The sequence below is a fragment of the Sciurus vulgaris genome (genome assembly GCF_902686455.1).
Source record: "Sciurus vulgaris genome assembly, chromosome: 2".
In the NCBI taxonomy this organism is placed as follows: domain Eukaryota; kingdom Metazoa; phylum Chordata; class Mammalia; order Rodentia; family Sciuridae; genus Sciurus; species Sciurus vulgaris.
Window position 1 is genome coordinate 184474561 of NC_136462.1, and position 23415 is coordinate 184497975.

At 48.1% G+C, this 23415-nt stretch overlaps 1 protein-coding gene across 1 annotated transcript; it reads left to right on the top strand.

The window, feature by feature from the left end:
* Nucleotides 1-248: 248 nt before the first annotated feature.
* FAM83D (family with sequence similarity 83 member D) lies at nucleotides 249-21506 on the top strand. The gene is made up of 4 exons (XM_079129200.1): nucleotides 249-767; nucleotides 12715-12882; nucleotides 17664-17788; nucleotides 20075-21506. Exons 1-4 carry the CDS (start codon nucleotides 291-293, stop codon nucleotides 21057-21059), a joined length of 1755 nt encoding a protein of 584 aa, XP_078985326.1. The 5' UTR covers nucleotides 249-290; the 3' UTR covers nucleotides 21060-21506.
* Nucleotides 21507-23415: the final 1909 nt, after the last annotated feature.

The following is a 23415-nucleotide window of genomic DNA, read 5'->3' on the forward strand; positions in this document are numbered from 1 at the left end:
GTAGCTAAATTTAAATTCCGCTCAGCAATTCTGCAGTGAAAGCCCGAGCTGGGCGTCGCGGCTAGCCGGTCAGCGCAGTCTGAAGGGTGCGGCTGGGGCGTGCCGCTGGGCAGCCAATAGCAACAGGCAGGCGTAGCCCCGCCCCTCCCCGCCGTTGGGAGATGACAGCCAATGGGACGCCCGGGGCGGGGCGGGGCGGCCAATGGCGCGGGCCCGTTTGATTCAAAGATGCTTATAAAGTGGGCCCGCACCTCCTCCTAGCCCGAGCGTGGTCGGGTCTCGCCACCACCATGGCCCTGCGTCCTGACCTCCTGGACGAGCTGCCCGCCGCCTGCCTGTCGCCGTGCGGGCCGCCCAACCCCGCTGAGCTCTTCAGCGAGGCGCGGCGCCTGGCGCTGGAGGAGCTGGTGGCGGGCGGCCCCGACGCCTTCGCGGCTTTCCTGCGGCGCGAGCGCCTGGGCCGCTTCCTGAACCCCGACGAGGTGCGCGCAATCCTGCGCGCGGCGGAGCGACCCGGCGAGGAGGGCGCGGCCGCGGCGGCCGAGGACTCGTTCGGTTCGTCTCATGACTGCTCGTCCGGCACCTACTTCCCGGAGGAGTCGGACTTGGAGCCGCCGCTGCTGGAGCTCGGCTGGCCCGCCTTCTACCAGGGCGCCTACCGGGGCTCCACGCGCGTCGAGGCGCACTTCCAGCCCCGCGGCGCTGACGCCCGCGGCCCCTATGGCTGCAAGGACGCGCTGCGCCAGCAACTCCGCTCGGCGCGAGAGGTGAGCCGGCCCCCGGGGTCACCTCGGTGCCGAGTCCCCTCCTCAGGAGTGGGAAATTGAGGGCTGCTGGGAGCGCGAACCGGACCCACTACTCCCCTTCTTCTGTGCCCTACGCTGATGGTCTCGGGGTCCTTGACTGAACCCACTCTGCAAGTCTTCCTCGGCCCTGGTCCCCCTGGCAGCTCTTCGTGGCAGCAGAGAGTGAGAGGATCTTTGGTCCTCAAGGGTGTGACTTGTGCTGCAGTTCCAACTCCCCAAATTCATATCCCTGGAGGAGGGACCGTTCCTCATCAGTTAAAACCAAACCGGATTGTTAATTTTCCTGGCCGTCGGCCAACACTGGATCCCACTTTCAGGAGCTTGTTAGGACACGTCTTAATGAGGAATTGCTTTACTTAGAAAAAAGTTCCTGAAAGATGGGCCCCAGAGACAACTATGGGGCATTGGGAATCAATTTTTCCTAATTACTTACTATTTTCCTAATTACTATGTCTTATGTTGTAGTAGAAAGAGGATGCACGCAGGAGCCGCACAGAGCCCTACCCCTTTGTCTCCGGCCTGTGAGGAAGGGAAGGTTATCTTCCATGAGTAGAACCTTCCATGGAAGGTTATCTTTTCCATGAGTGAGGCAGGGGGTTTGCTTTTCCACGAACAGGGGTTTTTCCCGGCGCAGTGATCTCTTAAAGTGCAGATGCCTCTGCATTAGACCTGCCTCTAGTCATGGTGGGTTTCTGGCCTAGTATTGGGGTGCAGTGGGAGGTCTTGCCTGCCTGCCAGACTGAAATGGCAGCAAGGTTCTGGGAATAAGGGAGGGTGTGGCAACAGGCACCTTGGTCCAGAGCCATGATCTGCTTTCTTGCTGACTGGCAGTGCTCAACTTCCTGGCCTTCTGGCTGCATCAGGGAAGTGACTGGTAAAGCCCCAGACCATGAAAAGACTTGGTAGAACTCATGCCTGAGGGTGACTTTGGGTGACAATATCTGCATCAAGCCAAGTTCATGAATAAACCTGTGTTCCTGATGCTGGTTCTTCTTTATTTGACTGGCAGGGATACAGGGAGCTAGTGCTTTACCATTGGGGAACTGAATGTGGTCTGCAGCTGGACTGGTTTCACCCTCCCCCCTGACCCCCGTGGTGCTTTGGGGAACTGAGGGCACTTGATTGTGGATTCAGTAAGAATAAACGGTTGGAAAAGGCAGAATTTGAGGGCAACTGTGCATTCCCAGAGTTCACCTCCAGGAGAAGAACTTGAGCACTTGGTATGTGTGACAAGTAAAGAATGGGTCTCCATGAAAGACAGATTTAGATTGACTTTGTCTTTGGCTCAACCCCAAATTTTAGTGATAGTGGCAGGGCACTGGAGCTAGAGGCCAGAGAGAAAACTAAATGCAGTTTTACAGTCCCTTAGAAGGGATCAAGACTGGAGCTCAGGTCCTGACCTGCAGGCGTTTTATGATACATTCCTGGATAGAGCCTCCTGCCCTGTTCTGCACCCTAGTATCTGCCATCTGCCAAATTACTTACTCAGTACCTATTGTATATCACCCTGCCAGTGCTGGGGTCACAGGGTAAGGCATGATCCTTGCCTGCATTTGAGGATGGACAGTTTGCTGGTGGAAAGGGGTGAGGATGTGCTGCAAGCAATGGCAGAGAAGCTGAGAAAGAGTCTCAGGAGTGGTAGTGACCTTGGAGCAGAGTCCAGGAGGATGGGGTGGGGGGCTTGCCTGCTGGAGAAGGCGGGGGCTGGCCAAAGGTGTGAAAGGACCTGGCATGTCTGCGGGCAGCCAAATGCCCCCCAGCTGGAGCAGGAAGTACTTGAGGGTTAGGAGGCTGAAGGGGAAGATTGGAGCCAGATTGTGGATGGCTCTGCACCCTAATGAAGGAGCATTAGGGAGGGAGGTGGGCTGTGGTCAGTTTGGAGTCCTGAGCAGTAATTCTGGCCGGACCATGAAAGGGTGGTTTTGAGAGGGCTGAGAATGATGTTGGCATGGCTATAAGGAGGAGGCCAGAGGGACCTGTGCCAGAGAAGAGGGTCTGTGCTCAGGTGGTGTGGGCAGGAAAAGAGTTACAGGAAGAATCGATGGAACTTGGTTAGAATTGGAAGCGAGGGAGCTGGGGAGGATTGAGATGATTTTAGCCTGGATAGCCAGTGGTGCTACCAAATACGGGAAGGAGAATAAGGCTGAGGACAAAGGATGGTGACAGGATTTAGATTTGAGACATGCAGAATTTGAGGTCCCAAAGATCATCTCTCTTGTTAATAAATAAAAATTGCTTCCTCTGCCAGGTGCTTTTCTAAGTAATCCAGTAATCCCCAGAGTATGTGCAAATACCATCTTCATTTTAAAGATGGAACTGAGACAGAAAAGCATAAGTTGGCATGAGGTATGTAGCTAGGGAATGATGGAAACAGGACAGCCTGGGGCAGGAAGTTGACCTCTGTCAGCCACTGTGCCCTGCTTGTGCCCTGTGTGCAGAGGAGAAGTCTCTGTCCACAAGGAGTTCGTCCTCAAGTGGACAGAGGCTTTTGGGTGGAAAGGTAATAGAAGTCACTGTGGTGACCCTCAAGTGCTGCCTCCCTGTAAAGCTGTGTTGTATACATCAGAGGGTCTGTGTCACAGAATACAGTCAAGGTGCATGCACAGAGGTGCGAGTCCCAGGCTGTTTTCAGATGTCTGCATCTGTATTCCGAGGGCAAATGTACTTGATGATGATATGATTGAGTGCTTTCAATGGGTCTATTTCCATGCTAAGTCCTTTACCTGGATTATCTCATTTAACCCTTCCATCCTTGGGGAAAGACCACAGTTAAGAGACCAGGCACAGAGAGGTTAAATAGCTCACTCCAAATCACATAGTGTGAGACAGCGGGACTTAAGTCCAAGCCTGCCTGGCTCCAGGGCTGACACTCTTTACTCCGGCTCTATGCGTATTTCCTGCCAGGAGGAGGGATCAATGCCTTGGCAGTTTTCAACAGGCTGAGTGTTTGGAACAGTTTCTTAAAGACTGGGACTTTTAATTTCCATGTTGCAAGTTCTATAAGCAGGGAAAGATGATGGTGCTAGGGCTGCCCTTTTAAAGAGAAGACTGGGTGGCCAATTTTAAGAGGAGAGAAATGAAACTAGCAAAGAACTTCCTCGGCCCATCAAGTGGGAAAGATAGTTGTGACACCAGAATTTAGGTCCCCAGGGTTTAAGTTTTGTAAATTAGCAGGCATTTTGCCTGTCCTGGGGAAGGTACAACCAGATAGATATTTTTAGTGCCTGAGGCAGAGGAGAGAATGTGGGAATCTTCTAGTGGGCAAATGAAGAAACTTTGAATTCCACATGTATTCCCACGTAATGACCCCAAGGGTTGGGACCAGGCTGCAATGGAGCAAGTTCAGACTCAGTGTTTGCCCTGTGCAGCTTTATTTACCCTCACTGAGGAGGTCTTAGTACCAACTTGCATCCTTAGGTGTGGCTCTGGAAAGAATCTGGGTGCGATGCTCCATGATCAGGGTATGGGCAAAGGGAGCCAGGGCCACTTGGAAAAGGGCAGGACCCAATCCTGACATCACAGCCTGAATGGATGGGATAGGTTGTGTGGAGCAGCTCACTGACCGCACAGAATCACCCAGGGTGTCTGGCACATAACAGGTGCTCAGTGAATACTGTGGATCTGTCATATGTGCCCTTATTCTTTGAGCCTCATACTTTGGAAGGAGACGGAAAAGACAGGAAAACTAAGTGGTCACATAGTTCTGTCTGCCCTTCCACTCAACTAGTATTTATCCGTGGATAGGTGGGATGGGGCTGTGAGTTTGCATTGGCTCAGTTTCTGTGCACCTTTCAAAAAAACAGGCATTCTGCCACAGTGAGTGAGTACAGGTTTACGTGTAGTATGTCTTGAATCCAAGCTGCCACTTACCTGTTGCTCACTTGAACTTCATCAGAGTTGGAGGAAATACTACACTGGCCCTGTTGGGAACCCATGTTTGTCTTCTAAGGGATTTTTTAGGTTAGGTTGGTTTTGAACTAACGTGGGATTTTTTTCCTTACGTATTTGCTATAGCCTCTACCCCTGTATTACCGTGTCTGTTGATGGATCTCTCAGTCCTTGGTCGCCATGGGAATCGGTGCTTGGCTGTCTGGAAGAACTGCCTGGCCTCATTTGGTGAAAAGCTTCTCACGCGGTTGCCTGGCTATTGCTGGCTTCCAAATGGGCATCCACAGGCCAAGCTCTCGGTACCAGGAGATTCTGCACTTCTCACAGCCGTCCTTACCAGTTGCCATTCCCTATGCACTTTTGATCCAAAGAGGCTGCTTTTGCTGTGACCTCACCCTTGGGCATCCTTTTGATGACCTGAGCATTAGTGGAGACAATCTTTGCGTAGCCAGAGCGGGAGAAACAGCAGCTAGAGAATCTGTCGGAGGCCCCTGGTGTGTGAGGCAGTACTGAACCAAGGCTCTTGTCTTGCTCAACTCTGCGTCGCAGTAGCGCCTGTGCAGTGTGGTCAGTTCCTGTTCCAGATGCCTGGATCGACCCAGAGGTTTCTCAACCTCACCACTGTTGGCTTTGGGGCCGAATGATTCCTTGTCCCAGGGGTGATTGTTCTGGGGTTTGTAGGATGCTGGCCCCACTCACAAGATGCCAGTAGCTTGTCTCCCCCCAGGGAGTCATAGCATTGGGAGTTAGTGCTCAGTGGTCAGAGTTTCTGTTTGTGGGGAAGGAAAGTTTTGGAAACCATGGAGATGGATGTACGTTGTGAAGGTACTTACTGCTGCCACTGAATCACAGGCATTAAAGCGGCAAATTTAGGTTATATATTTTGCTACAATTTTTTAAAAAGTTGCCAAATGCCCCTGGTTGGAGGGGTGGAGGGATCGTCCGGTCTTCCTAGGTGAGAACCACTGGCCTGGAAGTCCTTGGTAAGGCATTATCATAGGACGTCACTGCCAGCACCCAGTGTGGCTGCCCTTTATCCCTTCCTTTTACTTATGTATTAGGGTAAGGATTTTAGAATCTTCAGTCTTTTTATTTTTTCAAATTATAAAATATACACAACAGAATGTACTGTGTTAACAGTTTTTAAGTGCAGGGTTCAGTGGGATGAAGTACCTTCCCAGTGTTGGACATCCACGTCCTCTCATCACTCTACACAGGAACTCTGACCCCTCAGCCATGACTCCTCTCCCTCCACTGCTCCTGGCAGCCGCCCTTTTCCAGCTGCCACTCCATCTCCTTAGCCTCAGGCCTTCATCAGGAAGATGCAGGATTAGCCTCTGACTCCTTTACAGATATGGAGTCTGCTCTTGCACACGAAACAAAAGCCGAAAGAACAAAATGTAGCGGGTTATACCAGCTTCTAAAAACAAATTTTGGGGAGGGGGGATGCTGGGGATCAAACCCAAGACCTTGTGCATCTTAAGCAAGCACTTTCCCAATGAACTTCACCAACAAAGAATTTTTTAAAATCTTGCTGCAGATGATATAACCTCTAGATGGGACTTTGGCAACATCAGCAAAATTTCAGTTGTATTCATGCAGTAACCTAATAATTCTATTTCTATGTAGCTAACCCAAAGATCAAATGGCAAAAACAGACATACGCGGTAGGCTACTTGTCTCAGCACTAATTCTAGTAACAAGAGCCTGGAGAGAGCTCACATGTCCGTCGTAGACGACAGGTGAACATATTACTGCGTCCATGCAGTGGAGTACCCCGCAGCTCTAAGGAGTGAGGACCAGCTCTGTGTTGTCATTTGAAGTGTCTAGGGCAGGAGCATTAGCCACACGTGGCCACTTATGTTTATATCAATTAAAATAAAAAATTCAGTTCCTCATCTCAGAAGGTTCTTCTGGAAATTAAAAAAAAAAAAAGAAGATAATTTTTAAAAAGGAAACACACAGGAGGTTCTTTTGGCCTGCACTAATCTCGAATGATATGTGTCATATACTCCTTTTATCTGTGGAAGATGTGAACACTTACATTTATACACACGTATATTTACAATACCTATGTATATCTACATACACTTGTTTACATTAAATAATGGAAGACTAAGCCAAAGGCGAGAGATTGTGATTTGTTATTTGAATGGGAAAGGCAGGGAGGAAAGGAGAAGCAGGAGGGAAGGGTGAAGGATGGAATCAAGGGGTCCCTGGAGGTACCTTGTTTTGAAGATTGGATTTTGAATTTATATACCATTATAAAGACTACAAATGATGAGCCCCCTCCACCCTCATGTCCCCCACCCCAAAATAGCTGTCTTAATGCTTTTCCCTCCTTTGAAAAGCCCAGCCCACCCGCACTGGGAAATGCAGCTGCATGTGGTCAGCCCTTCAGAGGGCAGTGAAAGCTTGGCTCCTGCCAGCCGCTGCCTGCCCGAGACGCATCCAGCCACGTGGGCCCTGTCACACTGTAATCTGATACTTAAATTGTTCATTTTACACTAACTGCCTATGAAACTAGGGAAAATGACATCCATCAACAACTTTAGGTTTTGCTGTGGAAATTTCCATTCTTTCTTATTTTTAAACCTTGAAGATGATATCAAGGCAATTATTTAAAGATTTTTGAGGAAATCCCCACAAGATAATTTCAGTTCCATTAAAACATGTAACAAATGGAGAGAAAATGTACCTTTGGCTCTTTAAGGCACCAAGCCTCTAGGAGAATAGGTGGCAGGAAGGGGACTGATGGAGCCATGGGGTCAGTGCCAGGGGCTTAGTGGCCGGGCTGCTGATGGCCGCTGCCCATGCTAAGGCACCTTTGAATGTGTGCACACCTTTGGTTGAATTCCCCGCACACCGCACACCTGACCTTAATCTATGACTCTGAGTGGGAAGGGAGGGAAACTGAGGAGCAGGGGGAAGGGGTGATTGACAGGTACTTCCTGCTTCATGTAGCAGAGCTGGAATGAGAACTTGAATGAGTGGCCTCGAGTGGCCACTGGAGGCTGCACAGGAGCCTGGTCAGAGCCCCCACCAGCCCAAGGAGGGGGCATGATTCACGGGCTCTCCAGAGATGGCAGAGGCCTTGTTTTGAAGACACTAGTCTCAGGTAGAATGACTTTCCAGGGATGGTGGCAGAATCAGACTAAGAATCTGAGCAAGTAGCTGCCATTTGAGAGCTTTCTGTAGGCTGGAAACTGCCAGTGGAGTCTCACTGATAGAATCGCGGCGTGAACAGGGTAGGTAGTGTTATTGGTGTGTTACAGAAGTCAGTATAGCTTAGTGTGCGGTAGCATACCTGGTCCTCAAGACAGGGAGCCAGGATGCAAGCCCAGATCTGACTACAGGACAGCTGTGCTTCCTCGGGTTTCCTGGTCAGCAACACTGCTGCAGAGGGAAGGGGCCCGGTGTGCCAGGGAGTTCCAAGTGCCTTGACGTCTGTTGATTATTTCGTGTTATTACAAATTGTCCTCCGTGGTGGGCTTGAGCCTGTGCACTTTATGGTGTGCTTTCCTGATCCTTTCAGGGTTCATTCTCTCAGTCATTTGAAGACAGGACCATAGACTTGTCTGGAATGATATGTCGTCTAACACTTTTCTTATAGATGACTCTGCAGTCACACAGATCTGGGTTGAAATTCCAGTTCCTACACTTGCTTATTTGTGTGTCACTCTGAACAAGTTACCTAGCCTCTCCAAAGCTTTAGTTTCCTCATCTATAAACTGGGTGTAATAGTGGGGTTTTGAAATCTCTAGATGTTTTGTTTATGCTTTTGTGCAAGAAGGCAAGTGGGAAAGGTTCCAGTTCTGCATGACAAGTAATGTAACCAGGCTCTGGCCCGACCCCTGCCTCCCTGCTCCGTCAAAGATGGAGCATCAAAGAGTGATCTCTGCTCTTCAAACATGTGGGTCCCTGTGTCCTTTAGTGCAAATCAGCAGGGACAGCTGAGGATACCAAGAGGGGTTCTGCGAGGACCTGAGAGGGTTTGTTGCCTGGGATGAAGACATGGGGTTTGACACAGGTGTGGGTGCTCCCTCTGTGGCCAGAGAAGCTCAGGTATGGTGTGGGGCTCAGGCAGCAGCCCAGTCACCCCAGCTTCTAAGCAGCTGGGCGTTTCCTCTGCAGGAGTCATCTTGGATGCAGATGGGTGCTGATCCTGGAGTAGACTCAAAACTCACCACTTGCCCAGCTCTGTAGCTCTGAGTCAGTGGGCAGACCCCGTGTGCAGCTCAGGCTGAGAGAAGGCAATGCCCAGGATGACTGGCACTTGCTGACCATGGGCTGCCCATCCTCTGGAGGTATCTCCTTTGCCATCCTCACCTTATGTCTCAGGAAGAGGGTGGAGTGACTGATGTCCACGCCATCCCTCAAGTCTGGGTGCACATCTGGGTCTTAGCAGTCTGCAGCATGAACACCTCCACCTTGCAGATGTGTCCACCCTAGAACATGGGGTTCAGTGAAAAGTCTGTGTCTTCAGAGCCGTGGAAAGCCCCAGGGCTAGTTCAGTTATGCAGAGCTTGGGTTCATGAAGGTGGGGAAGGGTCTTGAAGGACAGCCTTCCTGCTGAAAGCCACCAGGAGGACTGGCCCTCCCAAGAAGAGGTTTTCTATGAATCCTGCTTTAATAAGAAAGGAGGGCATGTTGGGCACGAGGGGAGTAGAGAAGGAAAATCTGCATCAGGCCCCTGAACCCCTGAGGGAATCAGGGACCAGCCTACCATCCCAACACTAGAAAAGTCCAGCCTTTAAAATTGAACAATAATCCCCGCTACTTGGGAAGCCAAGGCAGGAGGATTACAAGTCCAAGGCCAACCTGGGCAACTCAGTAAGACCTTGTCTAAAAATAAAAAGGACTGGAGATGCAGCTAACTGGTAGAGTGCCCTGGGTCCAATCTCCAGTACTGCAAAACAAAACATGAAAGAATAGCAAATTAGATACCCAATAACAAAGGTGTTGTCTGTACAATTGTTTTGTTAAGCGATGAATCAAAATTCAGTTTGGCAGGCCATGTGCCCTGGGCCCTGCTCCAGGTTCCTGCCTCCTGCAGCCCTAATGCTGCTGGCTGGGTGTGCTCCTCTGGTCCCTGTTTCAGTAGCCCCCAGCGTGTGGTCTGCTGGCCCATCACACCACATTACCAGCTCATCTGCTGCTCATCAGCCTGGGTTCCCGCAAACAGGGCTTGACTTAGACCCCCAGTGACCAACGCTGTGCCCGGCTCCTGTGGGCTCACACCACGTGTTTGAAAGAAGAGTAAGAGAGGAGAGAGGCAGGCGTCTGTTGGCCTCTTTAGTTCTTGTCACCGCTACTCTCATCTTACACCCATGTATCCACAACTCCTTTACAAAGGAGCCACCTCCAAACCGGTTTCAAGCTTGTTTCTTTTTTATTGCCCCTGTGTCCCCCTCCCTCCTCCGACCCCTCTCCCATCTCTGCAACCCTCACTGCTTCTTGCCTGGCCCATTGTCACAACCTGTGACTGGGATTTCCTCTTTCAGTTTGCTGTTCTCAACATTTGCTGGTGTCACATGGCCACAGTGGTGTGGGCCTTAGGTGCATGGCCCTGTGTTGGAGGAGGTGGGGCCAGGTCTCTGACCCTCACCAGCATCAGTTTCTTTGTCCTGTTGGTCTCACTCCAAACTCGTTGCTCACATGGGCAGCATGGGGAGGGAGGATTATGGTGACTCCTTAGCTGGCATTCAGAGCCTGCTGCCATCTTGCTCATTCATCCGTCTTGCCCAGTCACGTTCCGTGGCTCTTCCACGCATGCTGTGAGTTCCAGCCAAGCTGGTACGCATCCATCATTCCACCTCTTCCTCTGTCATCACGTGGCTGCCTGCCAGAATATCCTCACTTCTCCCATGTCCTCACGTCTGCCTCTTATTTGTGATTTAGCCCCATGCCCTCTCCTCCAGGAAGCCTTCCCTGCTCTTACTACTAAGCATTTGAGTGCCTACGGTGTAGGCACCACTGCAAGGGAGATGATGTGTGGCCCCTCTCAAAAAAAAAAAAAGGTTTTGCCCAGATCTAGTGACTTCTCAAAGTATGTATCACTGTACTTCCCTGCATCTCACATCTTCTCAGATTCTTCACGACCGTCTTTGTGCCTGGTACATGAATAGCCCGCGGTAGACTGAAAAGGTACTGGCTGCGCGATCAAACACAGTTCATTTCAGTTTTTGTCTCACTTAATTTTCACGCAGCCCTTGAACATGAGTACTGTTAATAGCTACATCTTCCAGAGGCGGACCCAAGACTAGAAGAGATGAAGCAACTTGCCCAGAGTCACACAGCTAGCAAGTAGCATATCCGAGTTCTGCGTTCGGACTTTTTGACCTTTTAACTATTGTGTTATGTGACCCAAACGAAGGGGATGGATACAACTGTCAAAATAGAACATATAAAATCCATTGGGCAATATAAACTGAAGCTGCCACCAATCTAGAAAGAACTTTTTATTTTTAAATCCCATGTCCAGTGGGTTTAGCTATGCCCTTTCCCAAAAATAATAGCTCACAGCGAGGGCATCATAAAGATCAGGCAGGGAGAGGAGGGAGAAGTAGGGAAGGGATAATGAGTGTCAGGTTCTGTCTTTAGTCCTCTGGGGCCAGTGGTAATTCTGTCCCCATTCAGGAGCCTCTGCTGCTATAGATGGTGTGAGACTGACAGATAACAAACCTTCAGAAAAAGGGTCGATGTGATCCCGAGAGACATGATACTTACTGTTGAAGCCGGAGAAGCCCCGACAAGCTCCCGTTTGCAAAAGAGTCCTGAGCCTGGGCTTCCTTAGTTTATACTAACTTCTGACTTGGTTTGTAGGGGCTTGCTTCTAAGCTGGGATGTTTTGACACCCCAACTACCTGGCCAGAAGTTAGCTGAGGGTTATGGTTTTAAGCCCACAAAAGGGTGATTAGAGGCTTTGAGGCCTCAGCAGCCTCTTTTTAAATGAATGAGCAAAGATAGGAACCAGCAGCTCCTTCCCCATGGAACTGTCTGGACAACTCCAACCCTGGACTGGAAAGTGAACACTTGAGCAGGTGCTAAGGGGTCTTTTGTACCTTGCACGTTATGCAGACTCATTTAGTTTTTGCTATAGACCTGTTTTTTTAGCATAGGAAACAAACATTCAAAACAACTATAATTTGCCCAAGGATGCTTGGGAGTCAGCTCTTAACTGTAATCTGATACTGGGTGTGGAAAATCAATTAGCAGGCACAAATGGAGCCTGTTGCTGGGGGGAAGAAAGGGACTGATGTGCGCGGAAGGGCAGAATCATGAGGAAGTTACCATGTTCTTGTGCAGGTTTGCACTGTGCTCCTGGACCTCAGAAAGCAGGGCCACCTTTCAGTAAGGAGAGGCTGTTTGGTTAGATGAGGCCTGGCTGGTGGAGACAGCAAAGGTTAAGATGGGGTGCAGCATAGGGAGGCAGAAGGTGGGAGAATCTGTGTTTCTCCTCTAATCATTTTAAGCCATGTGCAGGTGGTGGATGGGGTGGGCCTTTCTAAATCAGAGTAGAACTAAATATCAGAGAGCATGACTCAAAATCAGACAATAATCCAAATCACAGAACTGGAGGACGCTATACCCAGCCTGGCGGGGAAAGCAGCATGCCTTGGATGACAGTGTGGTAGCCCAGAACCTAGACAGCTTGCTGGTCCAGATGGAGCCTGGAAGATGGAGGTTTAGTAAAGGAGCAAAAGTTGAATGGAGCAGGTTATAGGAAGGCGAGGCACTGGCTTGATCTGCATTGCTGAGAAATTTGCCAGTGAGGAGAGTGGCTAGAAGGCAGCAGAGCAGGGCCAGGTCAAGATTTGTAGGCTGTGGGGGCCTGGGGGCCTTGGGAGAAGGAAAATAGTCCAGGTGGGGGGAGCCAATCTGTAGAGGAAGGAGGGCAGGAGGGCACTGGGCGGGGGATGCTTTTGCAGCTCCGAGTTGGGGGCCAGGGTTCAGGCGGCACACCATAAGGTGGTGTCCTTGTGCGCTGACAGCTTCTCTCCCCTCTGCCTCCCTGTAGGTGATTGCAGTGGTAATGGATGTTTTCACAGACATTGACATCTTCAGAGACCTGCAGGAAATATGCAGGGAGCGGGGAGTGGCTGTGTACATCCTTCTGGACCAGGCTCTGCTCTCCCATTTTTTGGACATGTGCATGGATCTGAAAGTTCATCCTGAACAGGAAAAGGTTTGTGGTATGCTATTTCCACTTTTGCCACGATCAACTATCGTGACAGAGCATCCGTGATCTACAAAGCTGTTGGTGGTAGTGTCCCCATTTTCAAGTGAGGGAACTGAGACTGTGGGCAAAGTCATTTGCTGAGAGTCTCACAGAAAATGAACAATGCCCATGACCTCATGATTCCACTCCTAGGTATCCACCCAAGAGAAATGAAAACAGGTCCACACAAAGACTTGGGTATAAATGTTTACAGAAGTGTTATTCATGAGAGCCAAAGGCTGGAAACAGGCCAACGTTCCTCAGCTGATAGATGGATAAACAGTTTGTTATCTTTTCATACAGTAGAGTATTGTTCAGCCATCAAAGGAACCAAGTATTGACACATGCCACAACATGGATGGGTCCGAAAACATAACGCTAAGTGAAGGAAGCCAGTCACAAAAGACCACGTATTGTATGATTCCATTTATGTGAAAGACCATGATGGAGAAATCTATTAAGACAGAGGCAGATTAGCATCAGGGTGGGGGACAGGTGGGGGGTGGGTGGGGTGCTAACCAAAATGTACCGATTGCGTATATCCATGAATGGACGTGGAAACCACAGAAGTGCACAGCAGGTGAGTAAACTGAATGGTGTGAGGATTACATCTCAGTTAAGCCGTTGAAAAGAAAGTGGCCGCCTAGCTTCAAACTCTGGCCTCTCCTAACAAAGCGCAGACCAGCCCCATGCTGAGGGCCTGGAGGCCGCCTTGGATGCTGCTGCGTGTGACAGTAGCTCCTGGGCGCTCCACTTTTCATCCCGTCACCCATCCTTGTTCGCTTGGGCTCTGTCCTGGGCACCGCTTGGTGCTCTTGACAAATGCTGTGTGACTTGCTCCTTTCAGCAGCCTTATCAGCTAAGTGGCAGTGTCCTGATGCTCTAGATTGGGAAATGGTGGCAGCGAGAGCCCATGTGCGCAGCTCCTGAGTAGTGGGGCCTGGGGCTCGACTGTCCGCCGCCGGCCCTGTGTGCGTGATCCCCAACGTGCTGCTGCTTATTTCTCATTATTATAAAATCAGACCTCATGTTCTTTTCTATGGTCATAAAAATAACCCAAGTATTTAAATGTAAGACTGCACAACTTAGCTGGCTTGGTCTTTTTGATGGAAAAAGGTGAGAGAAATAGACATATTTATTTCAGAATCCATTTTTAAAAAACTAAGCAACATAGACCTTGAACTTCAGAGATTAATTTAGTCACCAGCTACTTGAGCAACTACAGCTCCAAGCCACATGCTGTCATGAGTACTGGAAATAAAGCATTCGGCAAAGCAAACAGAACTTGAGCTTTGTTACTCCAGGTTTCTGCATGGGAGACACTAACTGAACACCTTGTTATTATCAAGCAATTTGGCTTGCAAAATTTTAGCTATTTAACGTCTCCCATAGAGTTCTTGGCTGTTTCCTCTGGTGACAAACTGAAGGATTCGGCCTAATTATGTAGTTACTAACCTGTCACTCGTACCACAGGCAGATTGAAGATGGAGGTAGGATTGGGACTTAGAGACCAGATGAAATGGGACAGCCTTCTGACTGTCAACTTAAAAGTGAGATCAGTCGGACCTGAGGAAAATGCACGTCGGGCCTGGGAAAAGTGCTGTCATCTAACTGAGCATTTGGTCTACAGCTGCTCATCCAGCATCAGGAGACGAAATGGAAGGTGTCAGTGTGTAATTTCAAGACTCTCTGTAATTAAAGCTGCGTGTTAGCAGCAGAAAATCACAGAATCGTCCTAGCACAGCTTTGACCCAGTGATTGGCAGAAGCCCAGGAGAAACGTACTGATGCAGTTGCCCACTATTGATGGCTGCCTCCATGGCTGTCAGATCCTCTAGGAGGGTTGGAGGAGGGCTCTATCTCTGGCCTCCCCAGTTTTTGTGCTGTCTCGACTCATTCCTAGGGAGGTACCATCTTTGCTGTTTGCCCTTCCCACCTGGTTATTCTCCCTTTATGGAGTCGGGGCCAACTCCTGCCTGCCCTGGCTCTGGCTGGTTTAGAACTTTGGATTGTCTTGTCTGTAAGAACTTGGTCATACATTTGTGTGCAGATGTTCAAAAATGCTTTGGCCACAATCACAGAGTCCTGTCCAACATTCAGATGAGTGTCAAAGGGAAAGATAGGCAATGCCATACCTAAATCAACCAATAGTGGTATTTTTATGCCATTCATGTATGTTGACAGCTCCAGAGTCATCACCTCCTCCAGCAAGCCCTCCAGCCAATTCTGCATGTGCTTCTATGAAATTTTCTAGTTTTCTTAAGAAAAACTTCACCTTGAACTAAGATTTAAAGAAGTTACAAAAATAATATGTGAAATTCCTGACTACCCTGCCTAAATTTTCCAAATGTTGACATCTTATAAACCTCACCACAAGTAACAGAATCAGGAAATAAGCCTGATCTGATAACTAATCTGCAGACCTCATGAATCTCACCAGGTGCTCCACTAACACCTTCTTCCTGGCCCAGGGGCCAGTCCAGGACTACACCTTGCCTTGAGTCATCAAGCATCCCGGGCTCCTCTCTGGAGTTGTTTCTGCACTTTTGTCTTTCGAGGTCTGATGCTTTTGAAGAAGATGGCCCGCTGTCTGTGGAGTCTGGGTTTGTCCTGTTTGCTCATGACTCGGTTCCTAACATTCTGATAAGAACACCACAGAAGCAATAGCATATCTAGCCATAGTGTTTTGTTGGTTTTATCTTTTGTTTTTCACTTCTCATTATGAAAAAATGGATTCATAGAGTTGTACTGAAAACAGAGAGAAGTTCCACGTGTCCTTCAGCTAGTTTTCCCAGTGGGGATTTCTTTCGTGATTTATAGTTCAATTTTTGGAACCTGGAAATGGACATTGGTGCGATTCTTGCCATTTTCTCTCTTATGCCCATCAAGACATGGAATGATTCCATCCTGCAGAACTCTCCCTTGTACTGCCCCTTCACGGTCACTCACCTGCTCTCCTTGCGCCCCACCACTCCCGCTTCAATTCCTGACACCCACTAATTCATTCTCCATCCTGATCGTTTTGTCCTCCAGTCCATTATGTAAATAAAATCATGCAGAATGTGACCTTTTGAGATTGGCCGTTGTCACTCAGTAGCATTCACCCATCAAAGGACTTTTGGATGATTTCTATGTTTGACTTTTATGAGTAAATTGCTGTAAATATTCACATAGAAGTTTTGGGTAGACATAGGTTTTCCTTCCTCTGTTTCGTGCAAGTCTCACCACAGACTTTTAATCATTCAGTTGGTTTTCTCCCTCTTATTTGAGTCCTTGAGGGCAAGAAGCATGCCTAGTATCTCTAGTGTTTCAGGGCTAGGCGCATAGTAGGGGTTCTGTCTGTTTGTGGAATGGATGGAAAGTGAAACAACAATCTTAAACATTTAATTTGAATGTGTAAGATTTCTAACATGTAGCTTCTGGTCTGCTCTAAAGAATGCAGATTGCAGCAACTTGGGAGGCTGAGGCAGGAGGATGGCAAGTTGAAGGCCAGTCTGTCACAAAAACTGTTTTTTGTTTTTTTTTTTTAAAGAACTGGGGGTGTAACAGTGGGATGGTGTCCCCAGATTCAATCCCCAGTATCAGAAAAGGGGAATACAGATTGTTTTATTTTGCATACCGTTGTATGTGTGTTTCAAGTGTCGTTTACGGGAATAGAGATCTGCATGCATGTTATGTGGTGTACCACCAGCACGCCTTTTCATTAAGCATGCACTGGTAGGAGATGGACCTTGCCAATTGAGCCCCACGTGATGTGAGTGTTTCTGCTGCAGTAGTCCTGTGTCAGAAGGCCTGTCCTCTGTTCTTATCTTCAAACCCCTTACTATATGGGGGAAAGAGAAATAGGCTGTTCCATAGTGATGTCATTAAACAAAGGATTAGAAGAAGTATCATCTTAGCTTCTCTTGCCCTTGTCAAAATGTTATCTATCATTGGCATGTTTTCTTTCGTGATTTTATTCCCCACATTTTGTTTCAAAATCATTTCTTGGATTGTGTGTGGTGGCACATGCCTGTAATCCCAGCAACTCAGGAGGTGGAGGCAGGAGAATCATAAATTCAAGAACAGCTTTGGGCAATTTAGTTTTGTCTTAAAATAAAAAATAAAAAGGGCTGGGGAGCTGAGGATATAGTACCCCTGGGTTCAATCCCCAGTACTGGGAGAAAAAAATCATTTCTTGAATTCTGTTATTTAGTGTCCCAAAAAGGTGAACCTTCTTTCACAGCACATACACACATGAACTAAGGGTCTCAAAAGTAAATATAACCTGGGCACGTTGGCACAAGCCTATAATCCCAGTGACTTTAAGACTGAGGCAGGAGGATTGTGATTTCAAAGTCAGTCCCAGCAACTTAGTGAGGCCCTAAGCAACTCAGTGAGTTGCTTTAGTGTCTCTAAATAAAATGCAAAACAGGGCCGGGGATGCGGCACGGTGGCAAGCACTTCTGGGTTCAATCCCTGGCACCAAAAAGAAGAAAAAGTAAATACAAGAAAAGGACATATGCAAAGACAGACTAAATGTAGAAGGATCGTTACTTGAGTGACATCGGGCTCATGCACCGTGTGTGGTGTTAGGGAGTGGTAGTGACCCTAAGCCACGCACTGCCAGCCCATGCATTTGTGAATAGTAAACTGAGCCCTCTGGTCCTACTCATTTGCTTACTGGATGACTGTCACTGAAGTGTTCGTTGATTTTTTTTTTGTTTTTGTTTTTGTTTTTGTTTGTTTCTTCTACTCCCTTCCCAACAGCTGATGACTGTGCGGACTATCACGGGAAACATCTACTATGCAAGGTCAGGAACTAAAATTGTCGGGAAGGTTCATGAAAAGTTTACACTGATTGATGGCATTCGAGTGGTGACAGGCTCTTACAGGTACGTTTCTGACAGGTGCCTCACTTGTTAATCCACACTCCTCACACAGAGGTATGACATTGTTCCTCTCAGCGAGAGCCTTTGCAGCTACACATCCCCACCTGCACACGCCTGCGTGTGTGAGTGCTTGATCAAAGCCTCTTCCTGTTGGAGGTAGGTGAGATGGGGTCACTTCCCCGGTGTCCTGCAAAACTTAAACTAGCCTGGAGACTAGTCTCTAAGTTGAAGTCTTGGCCTAGGCCTGTGGGGACCAACTGGCGTTATCAGTGACACGTGCAGCCTCAAATCTCAGTTTCTTGGGGATTTGGACCATGCTTGCTCTGCTCACTGGAAGGAAGGCAATTGCAGGCGTTGGCATCAGTGTTGAAGGCAGACCTGAGCTGTCCCCTTTGAATTGAACCCCTTCCTTTCACCTCAAGCCTTGTGAGTGCTTTAGTCTAGAAAATACTGGTCAAGTTTCCAACCTACCTTTGAAGTCATCCACCTTTGAAGTCTGGCTTTGACAATGGCGTCTTCAGGTGTGAGCTGGGTGTTGAACGAAGGACGGAGATAACAAGTGACTAACACTATCTCAGGAAGTTGTGCCATCTTTACTCATGTGGCTTATGGTGCACGTTTTGCTCCCTCGACATTAGTGGTCCGATGATGTGCAAGACGTGTGTCTGTAGAGTTTAGAAAAGAAAAAGCCGGGCTGGGGGTAGCTCAGCTGGTAGAGTGCTTGCCTCCCAAGCACAAGGCCTTGAGTTCGATCCCCAGTACCGCAAAAAAAAAAAAAAAAAAAGAAAAGAAAAACCCACTTGAAAACATGTGCATCACTGAGTGATGAATAGGTGTGGACCCTGAATCTGGCAAACGAGGCAGTAAGATAAAGAAGCTCTTGACACTTTACTTTCAAACGGCACTATCATGGCTCAGAACAGAATTGGAATTCTTTCTGGAGACTTCCGTTTGTAAGATCTTCTGAATACCAGAAGGAAACTAGTTTCTCCCCCCAAAGAAGAATTTCTCCATACTAATGAAACTTAGCTCCAAGTGGTTTTTTGGCTGTTGTAAAATCTCAAAATATAAAAACTGCCCTCCTCTTCCAGTGAAATATGCTATCACCGATGACGATGACAGCACCATTTGTTAGGACATGCTGCCATCCTGGTGTTGGGTAGGCACATTGTTTACATTATCTCATTGAGGGTTTTCAAAAAAACCTCCCTTCTCAGGCCTTGAAGGCAGTTCTCCGCAGCAGCATGTGCATTAACTGTGGGTCTCGGTTGCCAGAGGCAGAATTGATAATCATGTTTTATGGTCTCATTAAAACATCCTACTTCTGGTACAAGTCTCTCCATCAGTGGGGTGATTACAAGTGTCAGAAACTAACTCAAACTGCTTTATGCAGAATGAAACTTCTTAGCTCACAGAACATGGAGGTGTGAAACGTGACAGGCTTTTAGCTCCTCCTGACCTGGGGCTCGATACTTATCAGAACACTGTCTCCTGGTTCTGCTTTTCCCTGGCTGATCTCTATTCCCATGCAGCAGGCTCTCCCTTTGAAGGCAAAGATCCCAGCTTATTTCCATGGCCTTTCATAGCTGGCTTCCTTTCTCTCAGCACTTATATTGATCTCTGAAACTCATTTGGCACTGGTGCCCACCCTGGATGAATCCCTGCATGCAAGGGGTCTGTACAATCAACCAGCCTGGAACACCCACCCCCACTGAGACTGGAGAGGACATGTGCCTGAGAGCTTTCTGAGACAGGGGTGGCTGTGGGCTCTGTTTCCAGAGAAAGGGGAAGGGACACCGGACAGGCAGGGACACATGGCCACCATCAGCTCTAAATATGTTTGGAGTACTAGCGTTGTGCTTAAACTAACAAATCATCTCCCTTTGTGAAAGTAGAAGAGGTAGCAAGGAGCGAGGTGGCACTGGCGATTTGTGAGGGCCGAGCCCAATCTAGAATCTGCCATCAGCTCTCCACTATGTCATTTCTAACAGGTTTCCTCGCTTCTAAAATGAGGGTACTGGCCCAAGTGTTCTAGAATCCTTTCTAGTTTTTAAAACTCTAAGGCTCAGGATTATGTAGGTTAACAGTTGTCCTTCTTTCTTTTGTGTTGACACATATATCTATTATATAGTTACATTAAGACTAGTTGAATCTACACTAAATGGTACGTATGTTATCACCTTAGGAGTGACTTCTGTGCCAGGATATCTGAGCTTTATCAGGTCTACAATAAGTGAACTGACATTCCTTTTTCTTACCCACTTCTGTCATTTGTTTTCAATCCTTCAGTTTTACATGGACAGATGGCAAACTAAACAGCAGCAGCTTGGTCATTCTGTCTGGCCAGGTGGTTGAACACTTTGATCTGGAGTTCCGGATCCTGTATGCGCAATCAAAGCCCATCAGCCCCAAACTCCTGTCCCACTTCCGGATCAGTGGCAAATTTGACCACCTAGTTGACCGAAAACCACAGTCCAAAGAGCTCACGCTGGGCAACCTGCTGCGCCTGCGGCTGGCCAGGCTCTCGAGTACACCCAAGAAGACAGACCTGGGCCCCGGGGCACCCGTGGAGGGCGAGGCAGAGACCAAGCGCCAGGACTCCACGTCCTCCACCATCAGCGAGGAGGACCGCTTCCTGGGCCTCAGGGATGCTCTGGGGGACAGAAAGGTGGTTAGTGTTGCCACCCAGACGGACCCGGGAGAGGAGACACCCACAGTGAGCGTGAGCGAGGTGGGGACACAAACCGACAGCAGCACGGTGTGTGCCGGGACCCAAACCACTGTGGCCACCAGGGTAGCGGCCTCCCAGACGGTGGTGTGGACCAAGGCGGCCACCACACAGACTGATGTGGATGAGAGCGGGCTCTTTTCTCAGGGAACCCAGTCTAAAGAGGGGTCCCCAGTATCAAAAATGTCTGTGTCGAGGTCTTCCAGTTTGAAGTCTTCCTCCTCCATGTCTTCCCAAGGCTCGGTGGCCAGCTCCATCGGCTCCCACGCTTCCCTCAGAGCCACCGACTCCCACAGCGCTGGACACCCCAAGTACCTGGGCACCCCCCACCTGGAGCTGTGCCTGAGGGACTCCTTTAGAAACTTGAACAAAGAGCGGCAGTTCCACTTCGCAGGCGTCAGGTCCCGGCTCACCCACATGCTGGCCATGCTGTCAAGGAGAACAGTCTTTTCCGAGAACTACCTTAGCATCAGTCCTGGAAATTTCACGAGAGCATCGGTGAACTTGGTTGCTGTTAGAGATTTGGCTCTTCATCCTTATCGGTGACTTCAGTGATGACTCCTGGTGGCAGCCAGCTGGGCAGCCCCAGAGCTTCCTGCTTGAAGATCAGCACACGCCCCGACTGCCTCTCTTTCCCCCGACTTTTGGCCACCTTGATCCCCTTTGAATTTCTGTTCTGTACATTACTTTATGTGATTTTTATTTTATCTTTGTCATGTAGAAACCAGGTATCGATTGTATGGTACAAACACTATGAGTACAATTTATTTTGCACAATTTTAATATTGATGACTCTTAAAGAGAATGTTGAGGTTCATTTAGTAAGTGATAAAATGTTCCACCTTTTTCTTGACTTGTGTACTGTTCTTAGATGTCTGAGTCACCAGCGTTTTTATGATCAAAATCCTATTTAGAAAAACAAAACTGTTTAACTGTTTATCTCTGTAGAATATCTGTGTTCTTAGCATTAAATAAACAACTTGTTTGCTTGAATTTTCTTTTTTTCTTCTTGCCTTCTGGCATTTTTCTCTTTAACTCTTCAACTTTTGCATATAAATACGCCCACTAGGTATCTGAGTGATTTTTTTTTTTCTTTTTTTTTAGTATTGGGGTGGGGAAGAAGTAAATGATCTAGAGGGGGTCATACCACCCTTAGCATGATGGAGACAGATGTTACTCAGATTTTGGAGACACTTGGCAGCAGTAGCAGGCCTCTGCACATGTGCGAGCTATTCTGTTTTCAAAGAAAAAGCCTGAGCGATCTCAGTGAGGACCTTGGTCTTCGTTTTTCTGCCAGAGGAGGCCTTTGTGTGCATTCCTGGATTCATGCCCAATGTCAGCCCTAGTGGCCCCATGGGCCTAATTTCATCAGATGGGTGTATTGACAGTGTTTAGCAATCTTATATCCCAGGGTAGTGGCAAGACAATTATACCAGATTCCTGGTCCAGCAGCAGGCAATGTAACTGGTTTCTACATCCTGCTAATCAGGATGGTATGGCTGTGGAATCCTGTTTTTGTCCAGTCTAATGCACATGGACGAATCAAAGGAAGAGCGTTAAGCAGTGGCTTCCTTCTGGCCTGCTCCAGCAAGCAGCTCTGTGATAGGGAGGGCGTCGTCTGTCACGTAGAATGCTGAGGCACCTGGGCCGAGAGCACTCCGCAGGTTGCCATGCGTGTTCCAGGCTGCCTGGCCATGGTGGGGTATTGGCTGGGTTAGTGTGATGACCTGTGGCTGTGAAGCAAACTTAGGGAACTGGTTTGTGTCTGTTGCAAACAACTCTGGGCTGAGCCCCGAATGAACATGGTTATTTGAAACCATTTTACAGGTTTAGGTCACTTTGTGTGTGCTATTGTTTGGGATAATGTGGTAGAGAGTTATATAGGTTAGATAGCTGTTTTCAATTTTCTGACAAGCTGAGACCCAGATTAAAGTAGCATGTTCACACGGCTGGTAAACGATGACACAAGAACATCAACACACATTTCCAGGTTCTAAGTTCAGGACTTTTATGTTTCCTCACTTGGTAGGATTGGAGACACTGGAGTGTGTACACTGAACAATGGCAGTTAATGGGATTGTGAATGTAAGGCAGAAACAGCCTCAGGAACAAATATAGGTACCAAGCACCCCCCTCCTTTTTTTTTTTTTTTTTTTTGTACCAGGGATTGAATCCAGGGGCATCTACTACTGAGCCATATCCCGACCTTTTTGTGTTGAGACAGGGTCTCACTAAGTCGTTTATGCCCTCGCTAAGTTGCTAAGGCTGGCTTTGAACTTTCGATCCGCCTGCTTCAGCCTTCCGAGCTCCTGGGATTACAGGTGTGTGCTACTGTGTGCATACACACACACACACACACACACACACACACACACACACACACACACATATACTTTTTGTTGTTGTTGGACGTTTATTTTATTCATTCATTTATATGCTGTGCTGAGAATCAAACCCTGTGCCTCACACATGCTAGGCAAGCACTCTACCACTGAGCCACAACCCCAGCCCTTGAATACCATTTGAAATTTTAATTCAGTGTTCTATAGCACTATTAATAGGATTACATAAAGTTCTGTGTCAAGTTTGAGAAATACTGGACCAATAAATCGAAGCAGGTTTCTTATGTGAAGTAAGGGGCAATAAATTTCTCAATAGGGCAAGTACTTAGGCCTGTTAGAGACCTAACCTGATCATATAATCCTTTTATTTTATTTTATTTTATTTTTTAGCAGTCCTCTTTTTCTGAGCAGTACTCAAAGACTTTATTCCCTAGAATTGCTGCCAATAATTAGACATTAGAGCAAGAGATACATTGGATCCTAAGAAAATGGCCCAGTTTCTTAAAACAAGAAAAGCTTTTCTGGAACTAAGTCTGGGATGTATCACTATAGTTGCATTT

Coding starts and splice junctions, on each gene's coding strand:
- FAM83D (XM_079129200.1), top strand. CDS start 291: ATGGCCCTGCGTCCTGACCTCCTGGACGAGCTGCCCGCCGCCTGCCTG. Junction 768..12,714: donor AACTCCGCTCGGCGCGAGAG/GTGAGCCGGCCC, acceptor GCCTCCCTGTAG/GTGATTGCAGTGGTAATGGA. Junction 17,789..20,074: donor GTGGTGACAGGCTCTTACAG/GTACGTTTCTGA, acceptor TCAATCCTTCAG/TTTTACATGGACAGATGGCA.